Source organism: Semicossyphus pulcher, unplaced genomic scaffold (assembly GCF_022749685.1).
Source record: "Semicossyphus pulcher isolate SPU_LCO1_2020_fin unplaced genomic scaffold, fSemPul1.0.p SCAF_12, whole genome shotgun sequence".
Classification (NCBI taxonomy): domain Eukaryota; kingdom Metazoa; phylum Chordata; class Actinopteri; order Labriformes; family Labridae; genus Semicossyphus; species Semicossyphus pulcher.
Window position 1 is genome coordinate 3137886 of NW_027211626.1, and position 23849 is coordinate 3161734.

At 40.8% G+C, this 23849-nt stretch overlaps 1 protein-coding gene across 1 annotated transcript; it reads left to right on the forward strand.

Annotated features, from left to right (window-relative positions):
* Positions 1 to 428: 428 nt before the first annotated feature.
* Positions 429 to 23645, forward strand: mertka (c-mer proto-oncogene tyrosine kinase a). Its single transcript, XM_069658432.1, has 19 exons — positions 429 to 646; positions 2191 to 2506; positions 2588 to 2688; positions 3841 to 4011; positions 9027 to 9113; positions 9229 to 9344; positions 9985 to 10174; positions 10873 to 11018; positions 16637 to 16772; positions 18447 to 18597; positions 19637 to 19725; positions 19829 to 19924; positions 20020 to 20100; positions 20180 to 20272; positions 20373 to 20491; positions 20589 to 20698; positions 21329 to 21488; positions 22337 to 22473; positions 22882 to 23645. Exons 1-19 carry the CDS (start codon positions 562 to 564, stop codon positions 23327 to 23329), a joined length of 2832 nt encoding a protein of 943 aa, XP_069514533.1. The 5' UTR covers positions 429 to 561; the 3' UTR covers positions 23330 to 23645.
* Positions 23646 to 23849: the final 204 nt, after the last annotated feature.

Below are 23849 nucleotides of genomic sequence, written 5' to 3' on the forward strand. Positions count from 1 at the left end.
TACTTGGGAAGACAACTGAGCTGAACCGTTAGGTTTTTGTTTTTCTTTACATATTTGTGAGATAATGTGCTTGAAAATATAAAGAGAGAAACTCCTGTGATAGTCGTTATGTTGTTAAGATACAATCATTAATAATACTTAATATACGATAGTACATTTTTCTGTCTAAAACAAGACATGAAAGGTATACAAGGTAACATTAAAATATATAAATTCGGCGTAAATTCCAATAGTTACCTGAGAGTTTGTTGCTCCATGTTATCTCTCTTATAGCTTATAGTTATAGCTCTTTTTCTGCTGTATTTTGGTTGTATTGAATATTTCAGTGCGTTTCCACTCAGTCCCGCCTTCATGGGATCCTCCTGTGACGTCGTGAAAAGTAAACTTTTTTTTGTCTCCAGCTGAATCTGATCTCGGGTCAACAACTCTTCACACAGACCGTGCTGAAGCCACTGTTGAGTGATGCCGGTGATTGTCGGCCCCGCAAAATCCGCTTAGAGACGAAACGTGGAAGTTTTCAAGCTGTTGCGGGACAGAAAGCAGCTCAGACGGACTCTGGTCATGGAAAAGAAGTTAAATCCAGGATGGTTTGGAGTTTTTCTCTGTACAACGGCTTTAGCGATTATTGGGGGGAGTCCTGTTAACGGTGAGTGGTTTATTCTCTTGGATGTTTGTGTTCTCCTACACTACTTTGTGTTCCTTAAAGTGGATCTCGGAGCAGCTCTGTTCTCCTCATGACTGCAGCTGGAATCGGTATAAAGTTTCATTAAACTTGTTTATGCGTTGGAAGCTTAATGAATTTCTGTCTTCACGTACAAAAATTACTTAAAAACTCAGAAAAATACGCTCTGAATGTTTCATAGCACTGGACGTGTATGTCACTGCAGCTTGTTTTTAATTGCAGTCATAAAATGTGGTTTCCTCGGTCGTGCACTGGAATGGTGACAGTAAAAACACTTCAAACTACCCAGCTGTTAAACAGCGACAGTTCTTGCATGCTTGGAATTTAGTGAGACCTACATTCTGTGACCTAATTTTACGTTTCTTTAGTTTTTTTGGAAACATTTTTATTTACAGGGCTTATCCAAACTGATTAGAGCTGAAACCATAAACTGATTAATCGATTTGTCCGTCACAGAAAATGAATTCCCAAATGTTGTGGTAACCAATTTATCATTAAAGTCATTTTTCATTTTGGTAGATGAACTTGTCTGCTTAGTTAAAACCCAGTATTCGCTTTAATTTAACCAGAAGAGTCGAGCTGAGGAAAAAGGTGACTGAAGTCTAAAGTTTGGACTGTAAAAAGTTGTAATGGCCAATTTTTACTCTTTTTGGTCATATTTGATAATAATTGCTGAATGATTAGAATTGTATGTATTTATTTAACCAGGAAAAGATTAAACATTTCTTCTTCAAGAGTGTCCTGGCCAAGACAGGCAGCAGCACAATAACAAAGTTTCAGACAAACTATGAGCAGCCATACATACAAACATGACACAGAATATGTGACTATAATAAAATAAAAGACATAAAATAAAAAGTCAAACCAGTCAAACTTTTTCTAAAACAACCACAATCATAAATATTTTAAGCAGAACATCTGCAGCCTGATGTGTCTGCCTCCAAGTTATTCAAGAGCACCTTAAAAGCATCCAATGAGAGCAGATTCTTTTAATTCCAGATCTTTTTGAAATTCGTTCAAAGTGTAGGGAGCAGCAAACTCAAACACCTTTTCCCCCATTCAGTTCTGACCTTTGGGACAGACAGTAGGAACAAGTCCTGGGACTGAAGATTGTAAGCTCCCGCACTCTTCTGACTGATGTAGTTTAGAAGATAGAGGGAAGCACACCTAAAATAGACTTGTAAATAAGAATATGCCATGTTTTAGTCTACGTGTGGACAACACAGTGATGAGTGAGGGCTTAGAAATTAGTGATGAACCTTATTGCTCCATGATACACAGTGTCCAAGCATGACTTATGATTGCTGCTTTGTGGTGGATTTGTCTTGACCTTTGTCTTAGTTTATGTCACATTTGGTCAGTTTTGGTGTCAAATCTTTAATGCTTATTATCTCAGACTTAAAGTTCAAGTAAGATCAGAGCTTTCAGAGTGATTAAACATGATCATTCGAGTAATTTTCATTCAGTAGCAGCTTTCTGTATAACCTAAAATCTCCCTCTGTAAACAGCTCAGCATTCTCGGAGCCAGATCCACCGACCCACCAGGACCTCCGAGCCTCTTGTGATACCGGTCCACATTTCAAGAGTTTATCTGAGTCCGGATCAGCTCAGACGGCTGCACTTCAAGCCCACCATAGGCACCATCCAGCTGTCAGAGGGCCATGAGGCTAGATTCAACTGCTCCATCGACATCCCCGACGCCAGGCTGGAGCCCACCATCGTGTGGGTGAAGAACGGCCTGGACCTGGCTGCAAACTCGCAGGTGGTGGTGAACGAGCTGCAGACCATCACAGACGGGGTCACAACTCTCCTCTCCACTGTCAAGTATGTAACACATGGAGGTGAAACATTGTGTGATAGGCATGTTATGCAGATTGACAAGTTTACTCATGATTTTTATCACAGCGTTAACCATGTGCAGAGAGGGGACGCTGGGGAGTATCGCTGCAGAGTGACCATCAGCACCAGACTGGTGGAGTCTCAGCCGATCACCATCGAGGTAGAAGGTGAGTTTTAACATGATTCATCATCATAATCTTTGAAGAATTTTCTGGATTTTGTGTCTACAAAAATGAATCTCATCAAACGATCTGAAAGTGGATCTTGCAGCCCTCTCATAAATAACATACACATCGTCCAACTTAAAGAGGAAAACTGCTCCAACAATCTTGTCATGTAAAAACAGGAAATAACCTTTCTAATCAGTTTTGATAACAACCCACCAATGTGTGTTTTTCTGGCAAAGACAGGAAATGTGTGTAACCATGGTTTCATGTCATACAGATAACAAAAGTAAATACCAGGGAGGTAGAATCCTTAAATTCACATCATGAGGAAGATACTTTTTTCGACCGTCCCTGTAACTAAAAAACGCTTTTTACTTGTATCGTTTCTAGACAAGAAAACGTTTTATTAGATCCTGAATATAATGTTAACTTTAAGATGCTGACGTCAGTATATTATTACATGTTTATCTTAATTAAAGTTTTCGTTTGTACCGGTAAAAACTTGGAACTTTAATTTACGTCTCTCATCTCATGACGAACAAAACACGGCGTTGCACCTGGTTAGTAAGTCAGCATCAGTGCAGACTCGCTGATGGAGGGTTTAACAACCCACTCCACACTCAGAGGTTTGGGATGGCACTCAATGTGGCAGACCCTCCACATTAGTGTGCAAACAGAGTGGAGGTGTGCAGAGAGAGGGTCAGGGGGATGGTTTGAGAAAGGCCCCTCAACACTGTGATAGTCAAAATGTCTTGAATTAAAAAAGCTACATCCATTTTGTCTTTGCATAGTTTGGGAAAAGTTTAAAGTTATAAAGGGGGTTTTGAAAGAGGTTAAATGATGCATGAATGTAATCTGCACAAGCATAAAGAACAGTATCAGCGGCATATAGCTGGATATTGCAATTGTACAATGAGGTAACATACTGTGATTTATGTAAATAGTGAATAACACTCGTCCAAGAACAGAACCTTGAGGAACTCCCTTTGATATGGGTAGAAAAAAAGAACCGTCATGTTCTATCTTGCATCCTATCAGAGTGGTAGAAAACTACTTGCAGCTACGAGCTGTTACCAATTCCCAGATGTTTACTACTTTTTAGGGAGTCCAGGTTTCTCGTGACACTTTCACTCATTGTTTATCGTCCTGCAGGTCTACCGACATTTCTCCAACAACCAGAGGACAGGAATGTGACACGAAACACACCTTTCACTCTCTCATGTGAGGCTGTAGGACCTCCAGACCCCATTGAGATCCGCTGGCACCGTGATGGATTACCTGATAGTGACTATCATAACTCTCCCAGCAGCTACTCTATATCAGGTGAGATGCCAAACCACACATACGTTTCCTTATCTCCCTCTCTGTCTTGCTCATATAAAATCTAATTCCAAGTGCTCAACTTTTTAACGGTTACTGTTGCTTGTTCCTCTTGAGGTGGTTGAGACCTCTAAGGAGACATGTGATTTCTGACACTTGGTCTGATAAATAATCACAAACTTCAGTCAGTCTGAAATGTTTCAGAGGAGCTGTGGAAATAATTTCCTCTAGTAGAAAGACTTAATTTGGTTTAAAGTGCTCCATAAAGTTTGTTCATGTGTGGTGAATCATTACGAGTGCTCTTTGATTTCGCTCCTTTTGTGGGTTTGTGTTTTATTAGAAGAACTTCTCGCTTGTTAAAGCACTAGAAGTAGCAAACAAGCAGCTTATTTAACAAATGAACTTGCTTCACTTTGGTTAACTTCCTGCTTTGATTGACTGTGGAGACATTCAGTGACGGAGATAAAGTGACTCTGATAATGGTTTGTTACGTGTGGAGTGGGTCTCACTCAGCTAGCATCACTTTGTTGGTGGTTTCTATTCTGCCTCGTCTGTGCTGCCTCAGCATCTGTGCTCTGCTTACTGCAATGAGATTTTTAACCAGGGTCAGTGTCACAGGGGCCTCCTGCTGCACTGATGAATGGTTTGCGGTCATTCGAACGTGCTTTTTGTGACACAGCTATGCTTGCTGTATACAGAAGACAATGTGACATGTGGGGATAACTAAACAGTGGATTCTGATTTGAGCAATAGTTTGACAGTTTTGCAAATACACAATTACTTAATAATAATAATAATAATAATAATTTCCAAGAGTTACATGAGAAGACTAGTACCCTATTTTGTCTCAAGGGCAATTATGCCTGCATGAGCAAAGCAGCTGGTTAGCCTAGCCTAGCATAAAGACTGAAAGGGGAACCTACCAGTTGCAGACAAGGAAGATTAATTAATTAACCATTAATTACAGTTTTTGTAATTCAGTTTTTTATCTTTTGAGCAAATAATGTGTTAATTAGTGATCTTCAATTGATGTATGAGGATCTTGTCAAATGTCATCACAGCTGGGCGAGCCATTTCCCCCTATTTCCAGTCTTTACGCTAAGCTAACTGCCCTCATTTTTAACAGAGGGATCCAAAAGAGTGCTTGTAGGTGCTACTTTTAAACACAACTAGACTAGCCCTTTTCCTCTGTCTTTATGCTAAACTTAGCTAACTGGTTGCTGCCGTTGTTTTAAGGATACAAAACTTGTATCAATCTTTTCATCTAACTTTAAAGTTAATAATAATTGGTAACCTTTTAAAAGTGCTTGTAGGTGTTTCTTTTGAACTCAGCAAGGCTAGCTCTTTCCCTCTGTCTTTATGCTAAACTATGCTAACTCTAACTTTAGGCTGGAAAGCAAATATTTTGTTCGTTAATGACCTTTACATTGTAAGTGGATTTTTGTTACTACTGCTAGGCTAACCATTTCAATCTGTTTCCAGTCTTTATGCTAAGTTAAGCTAACTGGCTACTTATCTACTTATATCACTTTTAGCAGCCAAGCAGAAAAAAGCTTAAATGTGAAGCAACATTTTGAGCTGTTGCTTTAAATAATGACTCCTGACCACCTTACTTTTCATAGTTTGTTCTAAAGATATTTGGTTTAAAAACACAGAAAATTAATTGAATCAACAAATATTCATAGTTTTTTTTTAAATTACTATCAAAGTAAATTTGATTATCTTTCATAAATATACCAAAATAAAAGTCAAGAATGGTTGTAAAAAGTTCAGGTCAGGTTTGAGGTTTTATTTTAAGATAAACATGAATTTATTAATAACATTGATATAGCTTTACATTCTGAAAAACTAGAATATCTATATCTAAGGGCTCTCCCTTTATGGCCTCAGCCGCCCTCCTCCTGAAACCAAACATTTGTTATTGGACGCCTAACCTTACTGCTCTGTATACTCTAACCCTTCATTTTCCGCTCGCCGCAGGCTCAGCTCTCCTGCTGCAGCCTGTGAGTGGTGTTTCAGCCCGGAGCCGAGGGGTTAAAGGTTCAGAGCTGTGCTTTGGTCCAGCATGTGCAAGGGCCTGGGCAGCGAGGGGATGGGGGGGCTTCACAGGGAGTCTGTTCGGGGGTTGGCTCCGGGGACAAAGGCCTCATTCACAGGCCGGCCCACTCCTCTGCAGGGAGGGGCTGCTCACAGAGGCTGGCAGGCTGCAGGCTTTACCAGAGCTCTGTGCAGAACCAAATATTGGCACAGCAAAACAGTATAACCCACTCTTCTGCAGTTCACATCATGTATGCTATGAGTCGAGGGCCTCTTTTTCCACTAAAGTGCATTTATGTAAAGTGGTAAATAATTGTTGTTTATTTTATTTTACTTTTTATTTATAACTGCTTGAAATCAGGCCGTTATACTTCCGAAAGAGACAGAGAAGCTGATGGATTTTATTTGGGTTATAGCTTTCTTATCCTTGTTTTAATCCTGTTTAAATAAACTTGATGTCATTGTTTGCATAAGCCAGATTTTATGCTGCTTATCTGGTTTATGGACTCAGCTTTGGCACCTCAGCTTTAAAGAAAGAAAACTGATGGACCATATGTGGTAATAAGAGTGAAAAAACTGTCAGCTTAGTTGAAATCTGATCAAGTTTTTCGTCTATATTTGCTGCCAGAGTTTAAAAATGGAAACTCAGGCAGCCCAGAAAGCTGCAGCGCTTCCCTCCCTGTAATTTTTTCCATTTCCAAGCCATCTATTAAATTTCTATGTTGTTGCTTTTTGTTGTGATTTTCTTGCCAACTACAGTGAAAGCAGAAATGCAAGTACTTGACTTGTATTCATTTCCCTAATCCAAAAAATATACGACTTTAGAGGAATTAGTTTCTTCATGGAGCCACGAGTTTGAGGCACACACTGAACTGTTATAGTCTGTGACCTTAGAACGATACTCTTGTGGGTGTTGTGCAGAGGATCTGTGAAAGCACTCCAGCTGAATTAACCCACGTCTCTGTTGTCATACATTACCACAGTGTTTTGGCGTTATTATTATAGTAAACCATTGTTTTACTAAAATACTGCTTAGTAAACAAATGCTTCCATGTTGCTCTGTCACAATCCTCGATGCTCTGTGAGAACTTTTTACTCATATTGCTCATCACGTGTTGACTAGGCGTGGGGAATTGCAGGTCATGATATGATATGCGACAACAATAATATCACAATGCAGCGATTCTGCAATAATTGATATACTGCAAGACAATCATATAACGATACATCATGATATGTGATTAACTTCTTCTTCGACCAATTAATTTCCCTTCATGTTACCCTCATGCACTTCTCCACCATAAACAGTTGTGACTACTGGAATCCATAGTGCCTGGCATCATCTTAACACAATCATAGACGCAAACAACCAACTACAGCAATGTACGGAAGCCCTTAGTGGACATGCATCCATGCATTATATTTACTCTGTTTTCCCGTGATAACGAGTAATTTCCGGTCGTTTTCTCGAGATCTCAAACTTATTTTTCTTCTTATCTCAGGATAGCAAAGCTTGTTTTCAGACTATGACATGCCATGCTGCCATCGCCCACACTAATGAGATACGTTAAACCTGTTTCTATGTTTGTTTTGTGCTTTTGAAGCTCTGGGGATACGAGTTATGTTTATCTAACATTACGGTGGTGCAGTGTCGAGATCTCGAGAAAAAGACCAGAAATTACTCTTTATCACAGGAACACGGAGTCAATATAATGTATGGATGCATGTCCGCTAAGGGCTTCCATAGAAACTTTTTTAGAAATTTTTGAGGGAATATGACTTTAAGGAAATGTTGCCAATTTACCAGCTCTGCAACATTTACTAATGTTATTTTCTACAAGGTTTGCTGGTGTATATAATTGATTAACCTCTCTCACTTACATACCATAAAGCCAATAAATAAACTACATCATAAAGCATTGACCTGCATATTTAAACTCTTCTTAACCCCTTACCCATGTGTCTTCCTCTGAGTTCCAGTATACAGCCAGGACATTTCCTTGCAGGAAATAAAAACCAGTTTCATGCAGTTTCACTGGGAACCTCGGTCAGACCTGCTTAGTGCCCACTTTGCTCCAACTGTGTGTTTGCCTTGCAGTTTGAAAAGAGACACGTGGTATTTACATTTGCACCACTTGGACTGAAAATGTGCTGAAGTATTTACACGTCTCTATCAGGGCTTAGACCTCAGTTTTATTGCGCAGTTTTGTTCATGTGATCTAAAGTTTGTGACTTTTCTTACTTGTATATCAAAGTGCAATCTGACCTTCAGTAAGTAAGGGTCTAACTTTATGCAAACATGTACTTAAGCTGTTGTTTGAGTGAGAAGTGAAGCCCTCTTTACCCTGTTAGAGCGTTGAGGAGGGTTAACATATGATGTTGAGGTATTCTGCACAACGTAAACAAAACATCCCAGTCGTCTCTCACAGGCTGCGCTGTGATTAGCTTTGTTGAAATGTTTCCGCGATAGAGACACTGGAAAACAGAGCACAAAAGGGACATTATTCAGCAGCTGTCCCAGTCCCCTTCTATCTGGGCCGATCTGTGGCTGCTGAAAGGCGGGAATTGTGCGTTGAGGAAAAGAGTCCCAGCAGAAGGATTGTTACCACAGTGCATCACACCGGAGAGGCTTCATTTTTGCTTACTGCATGAGACTCGACTGTGTGAACCTTTGCGGTATAATAAAGATGTGAGTCATCCCTAAATGGGTTTTATTCTGTGTCAACTTCAGTCTTGCTTCACTCTCGTTTCTCCATTGAGGCTGACATGGCACTTTGGCCCAGATTCCCCTGTGTTAGTTTGTCCAGACGTAGACCCTGATGAGATCCTGTCTGGCTGGATTTTACTTGTAGTTTTTTCCCAGTGGTGAAGCAAAACAACACCTGAGCTGAGGTCGGATTATCAAAATATTCAGCGCTATCTTGACCTTGTTTTGGCCGCATTGAAGTGCTACATTGTCCTCTCTAATGTGTCAACTCCAGGTGTGGACAAGTACACGCAGTTCAGCTGTGAAGCCTTCAACACCAAGGGTGTCACAACCTCCAGAGAAGCAAATATCAACATCAAAGGTAAAACTGGGTCTTTTGGGGGCTGTTACACATTCCAAGGTGTTTTCATGCTCTGCAGGCCGACCATGTGCCTCCATGTTTGGGAGTTAATAAGTGTTTTTATGGTGTCTTTTAGTGCTTCCAAGCCCCGTGTCCAATCTTACTGTGATGGAGAGGAAGTCCAATAAGCTGCTGCTGAGCTGGAGTCCTGGACATGATGGTTTCTCTCCGATATCTAAATGCCACATCCGGGTAAGCCTCATGTCTGCACACGGAGTGCTGTCACTCATACCCCTTTCTCACCAAAATTACCATGTTGACGTGGGTTTTTCAAGCCAGGGAACGTCTCTTTTCCCATTGCCAGTGGAGTATACTGCTTTCTGTCTCTTTTCTACGGTGGCCCTGAAGTGCAAATCACAACGGCAAAAGGGAAAACACAACGGCAAATCAGAACACATTTTAAGCCTGTTTTTTTTTATCAAAGTTAAAGTAATTAAAAAATTGCTGACACAAGATAAAGAGTTTCAAGTTAAATATCAAGGTTTTCTGAAGCTCTCTGTCGGAAACAGGAAGTCAGGAAAGGGTCGTGAGCCGAGCCGCCGCTATCGTTAGCTTAGCTTGTTTTAAGGTTAAGAGTCCTTTGGTAGACTGAACCAGGCCATATAACAATAAATAATGATATAACATACATACAGGGTTAGTACTAACACCTACAGCTGTTAAATATTAACAGTAATGCATTTATTTTTTAGCACTTATCAGAGGGGTACTTGATTTAGGCCAATTCTCAAGTTAAAGTATCTGAATCAGTATATGGAAGGAAAATGGTCACAGTAAACCTCTGACTTAAAGTCCTCAGATTGATCCTCACAGGTTCTCTTTTTGTTCTAAGGTCAAAGAGGTGAGTCGGAGGAAAGGGGAGGTGATGACCACACGCTTCGTCAATGTCACAGTGCCTCCTTTCCAGTACGAAGTCCCCGGGCTGCAGGCGATGACGTGGTACAACATGAGCGTGTCCTGCAGCAACGAGGTGGGAGCCTCTCCGATGACCGCATGGATCCAGAGCAACACCACTGAAGGAGGTGTGTGAGTACTGAAGGAACCGTGGAACAATGTGCACGCTGAAATAAACTGGCAGAATCAAAGTACAAAGATCCCATCTCAGTTCTTGATATTTGGTCAACAAGGGAGGATGATTCGAAATCCATCTCAGCATGTAAACATGTCTCTGAGGCCTTAAAACCACCTTGTGTATTTGTGTTTAAAAAAACCTCCTGCCTCCTCATCAGAGCAGATTCCTGTTTAGAGTTCAGGAACATAGCACTATGTAATTACCCGTCTACTTTTCCATCCAAACTGTGCCTAATGTGAGCCTCCTAGCAGTAGCAGCGTGTATTGACTAGAATTTACAGGAGTTGCACAACAACCTGCTCTGCTCCCGGCAAAGTCCCCCCCCAGAAAAATGTCGTATCCTCTAAATCTCTGTTGTTTTCCTGAAGGGTCACATAGGAAATAGGAGGGTTCTCACTGAAAAAACACAGACTTCTAACTGGGTGGAGCTGCGTTCAATTTCCTTCCTAAAACCACCACAGGGGATATTTTAGTTGAAAGACTTGATGTGCTGTGCCAGGAAGTGACCACATACCAGACTGAAATCAAAGATTTCATCGGAGGGGCGGCCATACTTTCTCTTTTTCTGTTTTATAATTTGAAATTTAAATGAAGTTTCTTTTACCACGTTTAATGATGACTTCATGTTTCCCTCTTGTCTCATTTTCAGTGCCATCAGTTTATCCCCGAAATGTCAGCGTGCATCTGAATGAGTCGTGGCTGGTTATCAGTTGGAAACCTCCGCCGGACGATAAGATTAACGGCATCCTGCGTGGTTATGATGTCGTCATCAGACACGGAGCACAAGTGAACAAGGTGAGCTTGACGTCAGAACGGAAATTAAAGTTTGAGCCTTTTGCTTTAAATGTTAATTATGTTTTTTTGAGAACGTAGCTTCAACAATATATAAAGTTATAAAAAGGGAAGGATAAGAAATTCATATTTAACTTTGTAATCAGTGATTTTAATTTTGAGTGATTTGGTGACATCCATAGTTACCATTTCCTGTGACTACTTCACAATAAAAGCCACGTCCTGTTTTAGAAGTTTGTGAAGCAGCGACAGTAGGAAATGTTGTGTTCCTCAGCAGGTGTAAACTCTTAAAGGAGAGATAACCTGTAAACTGTGAGGCTGATAAGGAGATAAAAACAGTAAACCTGGTTTTCCTACAGCCATAAGTTCTCGTGATTTCCCTGTATGTGATGGCAGTTTGACGCGCTGTTACTGGAGACACGTGCACATAAAAAACTATTACTTGTACTTTATACGCAGGAAGTAGTGAACCACTTTCATATCTCCCAAAATGCTCTTTATAGATACAGTTTAAGTAGATATGCACATATATATCACCACACTTTCCCGCATACACCTCCTTATACAAACTGGTATACACACATGCGGTGGGTATGTGCACAAGGGTAACACAAGCTATATTTAGTTATGCTGATCATATGTGGTTAAAAAGCAACAGGGACTGCAATGAACAGTGTATGTACACTCACCGGCCACTTCATTAGGTACACCTGAAAAATCTAATGTAATACAATACATCAGTGCAGCCATAACATTTGCCTTTATGTTGCCTGTAAGGCTTTTTTCTAAGCTGTCACAGAGGTGTTAACTCAATGATATTTCAGCGTCAAGGTCATTAGTGGTGGTGGGGCTGTTCTGAGCTGCATTATATTCAGAGGTGTTCCTAATACTCTGGCCCCCTCATGTTTGTAAATAGGGAGGGCAAAAAATTAGAGACACATCTCATTATAATTGAGTTCAGTACAACACCACTTTTAACTACAGCCTCAGTAATAAACATAATTGTATTTACACACTTCTGACTCTCATCAAAACAAAAGTCAACAAAAACTAAACATAGAAGCAGAATCCATGGCAGTGCTGTTGTATTGAACTGCATTAAATTGTGTACCTAATGGAGTGGCCGGTGAGTGTATGTATTTATGTATCTAAGTAACAAAGTCTTTACTTTCTCTGCTTACATTTTCAAAAAAGGCTCGTAACTTTAGCTTTAATGCATGTGGTTGTTTTTAATTTGCATAATCGCAAACCTCCATCCCAACGTGAAGACCGCTTTCAACCTAAACAGATCGGACAATAACACATACTTTACTTTATTTCTTTATTTCAGTCACAGAGGACCATATCAGCATAAAAACGCAATACATACAGGATAAAGACAGGAATAAAATCATTACAGTTCATTACAGTTTCTATGCTGTTGTGGTCCAGATGAGCTTAAAAACATAATAAATATAATTAAAAACAAATCAAAGACAACAACAAAACAGAGAAGATGATTCTTTTGTGTGTCCATTAGTACATATCACACACGAGAGAATTAACATGATGAAAAACTAGGCACAACACATGAAGATAAAACAGACACGAGAGGTAATTTGATCACGGAGAAAAATGGGATGTCATGTAGCCAACATGGCCGACGACGCTGCAGCCGATTGAGAGCAGCAAGATATTCCCCGTCCAGCAGATTTAAACATCGCAGCAAAGTTAGTCTTCATTATTTTCAGCCCTACACACAGATCTGTATGTGACTGACTGAGTGACGGTACTTTCAGAGCCGTAGAGAGAGAGAGCTGTGACATCGCAATTGGCGGATCATGACTGGACCTCCACTGATGCGACTCTCTGTCTACACGGCTCTGGATCAATGACTGTATATATAGATGGACGACGCGTCTCCATCTGCTCCCATTGTACGAAACTGATGCCAAAATAGCCCCTGTGATAGGCGCTGCCATCTTGCGATGGTGACGTCATATGGAGCCAGAGTCTGCGCAGTAGAGATCGGCGAGTGAAGCGGCCGTAGCCACTTACGCTAACCCAAACACACACTTAACTTGCGAAGAAACAGCAAGGATCTCGCACGCCGGCGTGTTTAACAGCAGAACAGCTTCTTTGTGTTGGTCTGAGGTTAACGTTCACAGGTATGGAAACTTCAATGACTGATTGTTTTAGTTAAAAATTTATCGGGCGTGTATTTGGATTTTATAGTTTGACCCATGTCCCACCTGTTAACATGGAGGAGGCGGGCTCTATGACCTATACTGCAGCTAGTCAGCAGGGGGAGCCCAAAATGTTTTGGCTTCACTTTTAGGGAGCTGTCATGTCGTCCATCTTTTTATACAGTCTATGCTCTGGATACTTTTGTTCGGGGAGTAGGCAGGGCTGCACCTCCGCTGTCCTCACCTACGTCCGCAGTGCGCATCTGCTTTCAAACACGTTGCCAATCGGTCTCAATATAAGCGTACCTTTCAAACATAGAGTAAAACTGTTAAGCTGTTATTCATACTGTTCATTGTGTCATGGTGTTATTCTTTTAAAGAGAGAAAATGTCCTGATAACAATGAGTGAAGTATGACAAACATGAAGAGAATGTGCCCCGCCTGCTGAGCCTGAGATCAGCTTCCCTTTATCTATAAACAACAGTTTTTCCACCTCTCTCCACGGGGAAGGGAAAGTCTCTCAAGTGCTTTCGATTTTTAAGATTCACTCTCTCAGAAATGGCACCATTTATTGTAACAACAACCCCCTTTTTTATACAGTTATTGTCCAGCACATTCTTCCATGATGACCTTTGTGCTGCTGTGACTGCATCAGTGCTCTCTAGTAGTACAATAGTGTTTCCTGCCTGTGTCGTAGTTAAAGGAAGCTGATGGTGTGAAAACTGGCCGTCAGTGTTTTTCTTTCTTCAGCATGCGGCCGTGAGTCACCGCAGAGTGAATGGAATATGAATACAACGGGATGTGTACCATAGGCCAAAATATCCTAATGCTGCGTCCAGTCATTCGCTGAGGTCATTGAACACGAAGGCTTTGTAGCAGTAGCAGTGACTGGAAATGTGCACGTAGGTGACTGGATTAATCATCACTCACCTGCCCTAATGTAACTTCCTTTCAGTGACATAAATAGTCCGATCGAAAGAAATTCAATTTAGTCTGCTCATATCTTTGTGTTCATAATGACAATACTTTCAGCTGGAGGACGCACGTTGAGCAGAAGTTAATGTCATATTTTAACAGAGTTTTAGAGAATATTATTAGATATGGGATAACCTGGTCAGTTCAGTTGAAATCACAGATTCTCATTTAGCACAAATTGATAGGCAAGTTGGTAAAAAAAATACCCCATAAACAGTCTCTTAGCAGTTTATTAACAATAACAATAACGTAATTGATCCCCAAAGGGAAATTCACTTGTCTGGCATCTCATTTACCATTTACTGAAGAATTAAAAAGTCTGATGGCTGTGTGTACAAAAGATCTTCTGTATCTCTCCTGCTGTTTCTTTGATCCATCAAGGTGTTATGAAGTGGATGATCCGTGTTGTTTAGAATGGCCTCAACCTTCTTCATATGACTGAAGTCTCCTGATATTATGAAAAGTGTCTCAGGATGTTTCAGGATTATCAGACTGGCACAAAAAATAGTGACTCCGCCCCCTTTAAAATGCAAGACAAAAGACGAAACACGTACAGAAACACACAGGAGAGCAGTGGTGTGCACAAGGGGGTGGGGGGGCAGTCGGGAGGGAGGTCTAAGATTTATAGCTTGGTTAGCTTAGTTTAGCTTAGTGAAAAGATGGGAAACAGGTGAAAACTGCTAGCCTTGCTAAGTCCAAAGTTAGCAAAATCAACATATCAATAACTAAATAATAAAAACCACAAATTTGAGTTACAGGGGGTTGTGTTCCAAAAACATTCCTAGCTAAAACGAGTAGGCTAACTGAAGTTAGCTAGCAGGCAACTGCTCCTAAACAATATAGTCAACAACTGACCAGGAGGCTGGCAGGAAAAAGTCACGCATGTTTTTGTGTTCACACATGTAGCCTACCTGGACAATGCAGGGACATTTTCAGGAGGCCTCGACTCCTGGGGAACAAAATTTTGGATTCAAGCATTCAAGCAATATCCCACTCGAGGAAGTGCACAAACACAGAAAAGCTGGACATGCACATAATTACATGAGATAATCAAAAGACAATTTGAAAAGATGTGCCTTCAGTTGCTGTTTAAAAGTGTCAGTATAGAAACTGCAGAGCGTATGTGCACATGGTGAGTGTTGAGCTACATATACAAAGGCACGATTGCCCTAACTCGTTTTTAGTTGGACATGAGGGATGACAAGTAGACCCAGGTCAAGAGACCGGAGGGATCGACTGGTGATGTAGGGATTGAGCAGGTCACAGATATGTGTGCATGCTCTGAGTTGTTGTCAGGAGGGTGGCTGCATGGGCAAAAGAAAAAAGAATACATAGATTAAATAAAACATGAAAAAGGGTCCATTAAATGAGATGAGAGAAAAAACAGTGTCAGATCCAGATTTTAAAAGCTCCCAGCTTTCCTTTTGTAACATTCAGTATGTACGTTTTTCCATCGCAAAAAATGGTGATGTTGTTTACAATAAAACAAAAGTTCATTTATAAACTATAAAGAGAAGAACCAGATAAAAACAGATTTTCGCAGTGGTCTCTTAATCTTTTCTGGAGCTGTGCAAATTGTAACAAGGAAGTGTGTTGTTGTGCGTTGTGGGTTATGTGTTGTTGCAGTTTGCATGATTTTTATCCTCTGTGGAACATCGGGACAGAGTCTAGAACAACTTTTCCTACAGGGACAGTAAAGTAAATGTTATCTTATCAAAACTGCTACAACTGCTGAGAGTTTTGTGTGTTTCATGGTAGAAGTCACGTAATCGTCTTTTAAATCGGAGGTCTGTTCCCGAAAGTTGTTTAGGATTTGCTTGTGTCAGAAATTTTAACCATGTGTTGCCTTCTGTTTGGTTGCACAGACGTGAGCGAGCGTTAATCATGAGTTTATCTGTCAGCACGTTCAGTAAAGCAGAGGAACCCCAGATAGTACGGTGTGGGGTTGTGAAATAACGGGCTGTGTCTGTCACATGTTCCCTCCCGTTACAGCACGAGCTTTGCAGAAAGTTGGTCTCCTTCCCGTTTTTCCAACTAGTGTTTCATCATATATGATAATCACTGGAGAACAGTAACCCTGGTTTTTTCCAAAAAGGTTTCACATTGTAAATTACTGCATTTAAACGGCTTCAAGGGACTTTTTAAGTGACATGTTCTTGACGGAGGAAAGCAGAAAAAAGCAGAAGGAGTGAGAGAAAACACATGACATGCAGCAAGTTGTTAAGCTGTTGCACAAATGCACAGAATGTTCCTTTACATGCTGTTCCAGCACAACTGTATGTCTTTTCATGCACTCAAAAATCTGCTTCTCTTGTAGTTAGGTCACTAATTGTACCACTAAATCTCTGTTCAGCCTGTGACCGAGTTCTTCCAACGGGTTGAACTTTCTCGCCACAAAGATAATGATTAACCAGAAGGTATGTTTTAAAGAGACATCTTATCATGACACAGTTAAATGATGCCTGTTGTTGTGTGTTTCAGATCCACAGTAACACCACCACGCTCTTTGAAGCTGTGCAGGAATTCAACTCGACCTACAGTGTGGAGGTGGCTGCATGCACGCAGGCAGGGAGCGGCATGGTCAGCCCACGAGTCTGGCTGTTTGTGCCAGAGGACAGTAAGCTGCTCTATTGATTTATCTCATCATCTCAGAACCTTATAATCTGGCCAACATAGTTCAGCTTATGTTTTGGACCATACTAGAATAACATTACTGCCCTATGAATAGATACAGCACCTTTTAAGGCCTTTACACAGTACTTTTAGTCATACTAGTGGAATGGCTCTTTAGGGATCACAGTGTCAAAAAGTCTTTTATCCAGACTGAAATCTCATGCACTGTACGAGTGGCTGCTTTGACATTTTATACAGTTGTTAATGGTCCGGAGAGGATGAAGCCCTCTGACTTTAGGGATTCATTGCCTTTTTCCTCTACCGCCATTAAGACCTCAACATCGGCAGTGTCTTTTGAAATACTTAGCAAAATACTTTGGTATACGATAGGGGTGGGTGGGAATCGCTGGGTAACTCCTGATACTTGACGCGATACGATACACGATACGCAATACTTGGCCCAAGATCACGATACAGCAATTCTGCGATAAGTGATATATTGCAATCATGATACATCACGATATCTGGCTGATTCACTTTGTCTTCGCCCAATTCATTTCCATTCACTGCGAGGACTCATGTCGTAGTAGCACGCTGAGTCAAAATTGCAGGGATGTCTGTTTAGCGCGCCATATATCTGTAAATCGATATTTAGCGATAATTGTATTGCACGAGTAGAACGGCGATATATTGCCGTATCGATATTTTGTCCCACCACTAGTATACGACCAAATACCAGAAAAACAGATGTCAAACCGATTAGCTTCAGCTGTACTTTGTGTTGAGCCTTAATAGCAGATTTTAGCATGCCACGTGCTAAACCACCTCCTCCTCCTCTCCGTCTCTCTCTCCATCCCGTTTAATTGGAATAACTGACTGTGGCAGATGGCTGTCCACCAATGTGTCTGGTTCTGCTCGAGGTTTCAGCCTGTTAAAAGGAAGTTTTAACTTGCAGCAAGTAATGCTCAGTGGAGGATTAATGTTGAGTCTCTGTAAAAAAATATTACAGTCACAGTCTGGACATGCTCTTTATGAAAGTGTAATCTTTGAAGTGATTTGGTGCTAAATGAATACGATTGATACTTATTACGATAAATGAAGTAGAAACATACAACTCATTTTGAACACATGAACAAGCTGATGTTAGCGTTTAGCTCTTAGCAACACTCTGCCTTGTTACAGTCCCACAGAACCGCTAGCAAGAGTGGAGACTCCTAAGATTTAGTCTTATTAGAATTTCCTTTAAGCTAGCATGACCACAAGGTGATTAGGCAGCTGGGCCATTTTCATAAAGATAGTTTAGAAACAAGTTAGTGGTTTTCGGGTTGGGGAAAATTCAATTTAATTCAAATAACTTTATTAATCCCTCGATGATTAACAATGATTATTTTCAAGGCATATAACTTTACTAAAGTACAGAAACCCTGAGATAAATAAGTCTCAAGATAACAACCGGAAATGACTCGTTATCACAGCAAAGCAGAGTTATAAAATGTATGTATGCATGTCCGCTTAGGGCTTCCGTAAGAGGAATCAATAATGAACAATTATCTAAGAAAAAACAAAAGACTGTGGGGATCCTTTACATTCAGATTTTTGGTGTTCTGTTCTGTTTTTTCCCCTGACTTTTTTTCTTCTTAACTTTAATCATTCTTCTCATTTCTCCTTCCTATCTCAGAATCGGTGGTGACCCCGTCGTCCACCCCGGACACCGGGGTTCCTGACTCGGTCTATGTGGTGCTGGGCGTGGTGTGTGGCTTCTGTCTGCTGCTGCTTATCCTCTGGGGGGCTATCTGTGTACACAACAGGACTTCTGACTCTTGGTTTGGGTATGCTGACAATCTTCGACCTTCTGTGCAAACAAAGTGTTGATTTAATCACCAGACTTGCTTCAAGTTTGATTGTCTTATCTTTGAAGTTACTATAGATCAATTGAATTAACCCATTTGGCTGCGTGGTTTGTCTTTTAATTTGACTTAAATCCGGTGATGGGCGGATGAAGCCTTTTGACGCTTCAATCTCGGCAAAGCAAGTGACATCTGGTGGCTTGTAAAACTTCATTGCTAGGGCCAAAGCACCACCACACTTTGCTTTTATTACTAGTTTTTGTCACATATGTGAGCAACAAAAGTTCAAGAAGTCTGGGCGTTATGAAATAAAACTATATGGACACTTTTGTCCAGATATTCTGCATTAAATATTGATATTATTGTGCTCTTTGTTGCAGTTAAATAATCCTAAACAGCATTAATATATTATATTTTTGCTGACACAAAGTATTCATGCATTAAAGTGCTTCTGTTGGCTCCTGTTCAAACTTTATGGTTAATATTTCTGAGACATTTCCGAGTCACAGTCAAATCATGCTTGTTATTACATGGAAATGTTCCTATGATTATGATTTTCTAATGTACACCGATTTATTTTTAGTCATTATCTTCTCTATCTCTATTTTAGGTGTTTAAAGGTGCTGGTGTTTTTGTTCTAACGTCTGGGGGTGTTACTTAATCTTTCCTTCTTGTAGTACAAAAACTGAACACTTCCTGACCCTGTTAATAAACCCCCCCTGCTTCCTCTGAATCACCATTGTCTGCACCTGAGCCCGCTTAATAACTGTGCAGCTGGATAAATGCACAACAACCAGCTGTTAATTCTGTGGAATTCATCATTATAAAGTGACTCAGCCCTGCCGATCAGGATACGGACAGGAATGTGTCACAGGCTGCTGCTCAGATAGGAAAACAGTTTCTGACAGCTCAGGGCTTCCTCGCTTTGACCGCCTCTAAAGTTCAATCTCAGCCTTTAATTTACATTGGAGGGGGGATTCGCTGGAGTCACTGTTTTCCTTTTCCCTGTCTCCCCCTGCAGGCGGGTGTTTGGAGGTGGGGAAAAGCTGCAGCCTGTCGTGCAGTACAGACCACAGAGATCCTACAACCGATCCGCCATAGGAATCACACGTATGTTCCTGAATTTCACTGTGAAGAATTAACATGTTCGAAGAGTTTTTAAAGGTTGTTTTATTTCTAAACACACAATGACTTGAGGTGCGCTTTTCTGCAGTCGCAAACCTCGGAGTTAGTGAGGAACTCCAGGCCAAACTTCAGGATGTGATGGTCATGAGGAGCTTGCTCTCCATAGGGAAGATTCTGGGAGAGGGTAAGTCTCATTTTAGGAAGTATATGTAGATTAATACACATATAAAACACGCTGTGCAGAATATAAAGTATTTATGATTTGGTTTCTCTTCACAGGTGAATTTGGCTCCGTGGTGGAGGGAAATTTAAGACGACAAGACGGAACATCAGAAAAAGTTGCTGTGAAGACGATGAAACGTGAGCTTTCCCATTCAGACTTCCTTTATTATCTATAAAACAAGTAGAAACACCTGATAACTTCTTTTTCTTTTAACAGTGGATAGCTTCTCTCAAAGGGAGATCGAAGAGTTCCTGAATGAGGCGGCCTGCATGAAAGATTTTAACCATCCTAACGTCATCAGACTGCTCGGTGAGAGTAATGCATTGAAGAATCACACCACTGTCTATCCTAGCCCACTTTAATTTGCATGCCTTTACATCATCTGTGTGCATCGCCTTGCCCTTCTCAGGTGTGTGCCTGGAAGTCGGCTCTGGACATTTTCCCAAGCCGATGGTCATCCTCCCATTCATGAAATACGGAGATCTGCACAGCTTCCTGCTGCGCTCACGCCTGGGAGAGAGTCCACTGGTAAGATATTTGAAAAACACTAAAATACACAAAGTATATTTTATATAATTATCAGGTTAAACATTGTTAAAAATGGTTATTGTGCTTCTTTCCACAGTTCTTGCCCACTCAGACGCTCCTGAAGTTCATGGTGGACATAGCTTTGGGTATGGAGTATCTCAGTGGTCGTAACTTCCTGCATCGGGATCTGGCGGCTCGCAACTGCATGTAGGTTACAAACACATTTCACATTTGTTTTGTCACATAAAGGGAGAGTTTCAGATTTTCTTAAGTCCGGTTGTTTAAGGTACTTATTAATAGTAAGTCTATTAGCCACAGGAGATGTTTAGAGAAGCGGGTTGGAGAAACTCAGCTTAGCTATGTACCGCTGCAGACCGGGTCTTGAGCGTAATGTGCAGGAGCCGCCTTTATTACAACCTTAAAAAAGTCCATATCTGTTTAAGCTATAGGATATAATATTGAATATTTTTAACCCTTCCACTTGCCCTCAGACTGAACAGCTGATCTGGTATAGTGCACTGCATGTGTAGGAATACAGAGATTATAAACATAAACATAGACATAAACATAGCGCCAAAGGAAGATGCTGTCTGACAGCAAGGTGAAGAATGGAGCATTAAAAAATATAGCATACACCTAAAGTGATTATTAGGTGGGACCTTTTTTTAAATAGCTGAAGTAAATTTTGCTCGGAACCCCATTCACAAAGTCCATGTCGGTACTTGGTACCTCATACAACCTGCACTCAAATAAAACCTGAATTGTCCCTGTAAAGATTTAGGGCTAAACATTTAGAAGTCACATTTAGATTTATTTTCCTGTATTTTTGTCTTCCAGGCTGCGTGATGACATGACCGTGTGTGTGGCAGACTTCGGGTTATCAAAGAAGATCTACAGTGGAGATTATTACAGGCAGGGCAGGATCGCCAAGATGCCTGTAAAGTGGATCGCAGTGGAGAGTCTGGCAGACAGAGTTTTCACAGTAAAGAGTGATGTGGTAAGTTCATCTGTCACTGCTGTGTGCTGTCACCAAAAGAAGAACTGAGCGCTCGTCTGGCACTACTCATGATTTTAAAAAACATTGTCTTGAGAGAGCAGTCAGCTGAGTTTACACAGAACTAACTACTCATTCTTCTTTTTAAGGGTGGGGTGAAGTTTTGTTTTGACTGCCTTTTTCTGCATCATTTACCAGTATGCTGACATGTAGGGGATTTTTTAAGTTCCTTGGCAAATATTCTCTTCTTTCAAAATTCTTATTCCTTATTATTAGAATTCCTAACCTGAAGTGGGAAAAGAAATGTTAACCTCTATATACTATATCAGAACTGAAAACTGGAAATGAAATCTGATAATGAAAACAGAGACTGAATACATTCCCACTTCATCTTTATTTGTTATTTTGCAGTTTATTAAAACGTGGGAACTTTTTTAAGAACGCTCTCACGTGAGCACATTTTTAGGGAAAGGGTCAGTCCAGGAAAGTGAGAGTGATTCTGCATGAAAATGACAGGTATGCTCTGCAGGTTTTTCACATGATAGAATAATGCATCCATTAATCCCTCTGTAGTCTATACCGCTTATCATCCTGGAGCCTATACCAGCTGTCATTGGGCGGGAGGCGGGGTTACACCTTGACTGGTTGCCAGTCAATCACAGGGCTGACACACAGAGACAGACAACCTCTCACGCTCACATTCACACCTAGGGGCAATTTATAGTCACCAATGACTGAGGGAGGAAGTCGGAGTACCTGGAGTGAACCCATGCATACATGGGGACGATACAATCATAATGTAAATGGTTATAATAATAATATTACTAATAATAATATTCTGTGTCTTGCAGTGGGCATTTGGCATCACCATGTGGGAGATTGCGACACGAGGCATGACGCCGTACCCCGGCATCCAGAACCATGAGATTTATGACTACCTACTGGAAGGACACAGACTGAAGCAGCCGGGAGACTGTTTGGATGAACTGTGAGGAGTTTCTTCTTAACAAAGATGTTGAATTTGAGTAGAACTGTTTGTCTAAACCTAGCAGGAGCGGGGGTTATTTTGAGGAATACTGTAACTTAATATTTTGCAATTAAAGATGCTTTAAAAGATCACTTTAAAGATGGGGATACATGCCGTCATTGGCTTGTTAAGTGCATATAAGTGTTTTAGCACTTTAAGTACTGATGCAAAGTGCACACGTGTCAACATTAGTCGAATCAGTCTCAGATTAGTCGCATAAAACTTCCTTGCTCACCACTGCCGTCTGCAGTAAACAGAAACTTAATGTATATTAAAATGCGTGTTTATGAAAGTTTAAATCTTACTGGGATAAAGGCTCTAAATATGATTGCTTATAATTAATTTTTTCATGTATTTACCTGCATCTAGGTATGAGCTCATGTACAGCTGCTGGAGGGCCGATCCGCTGGACCGACCCGTCTTTACGCAACTGCGGGAGAGGTTGGAAAAGCTCACAGAAAAGCTTCCAGAGTCTTTCAGCAAGGACGATATCATCTATATTAACACCAGCTTTCCTGAAGACGACCCTGACGGAGAAACGCTTCCTGCAGAACACCCTTTGTTCAACTCGTCTCCCTCCTGCAGCCACCACGCAGCAGAAAATTCAGTCATTACTGCGGACATTCACGGGAGCCTGGAGGAAGAGGATGAAGAGGGTGATGATCGCTACGTGGTGGTGATCTCCTCTGATCCTTCCCAGAGATCTACTGCAGCGGACACTCCCCTTTTGTCAAGTGATGTTTTTTGGCAAGCAAATAGAGACACGGTTACTGACGCAGCGGATCACAGCTCGTGTGACACGTCTCACCTGCTGTAAAGATCTAAACTGTCATAAAATGAATCGCCTCATTGCACTGGGAGCACCTTGACATTTCCTCACATGCACTTTCTGTAGTATTGTTGTACCAGCAGTTAATGCGTTACATGGCCAGCATACATGTCAGTGTTAGGATTGTTGTCTTTGTGTGTCAACATGATCATGCACATGTTTCATAAGCTTAAGTTACACTGAACTGTGAAATTGTTTACTGTATTGCAATGTAAATATAGAAATGTACAGAAGGTTTGTAAAGTGATCTTATTTACTGTAAAAATTCATGATTCTTAGATTTCTTCATTAAAATGAGAAACATTTTGCCAAGATTCAAAGATTGATTATGTGTTTCATACTGTCATGTAAGTCAAAATGATCATTATAACACTGCATCACTTAAAAATACCTATAAATATAAAAAGCAGGCTTCTTCCAGGAAGTATCGCAACTGAATTACTCGGACTAAAGACAGCCGGCATTGATGCACATTCTTATGCTGCAAAGTAAACAGCCAACTCACATC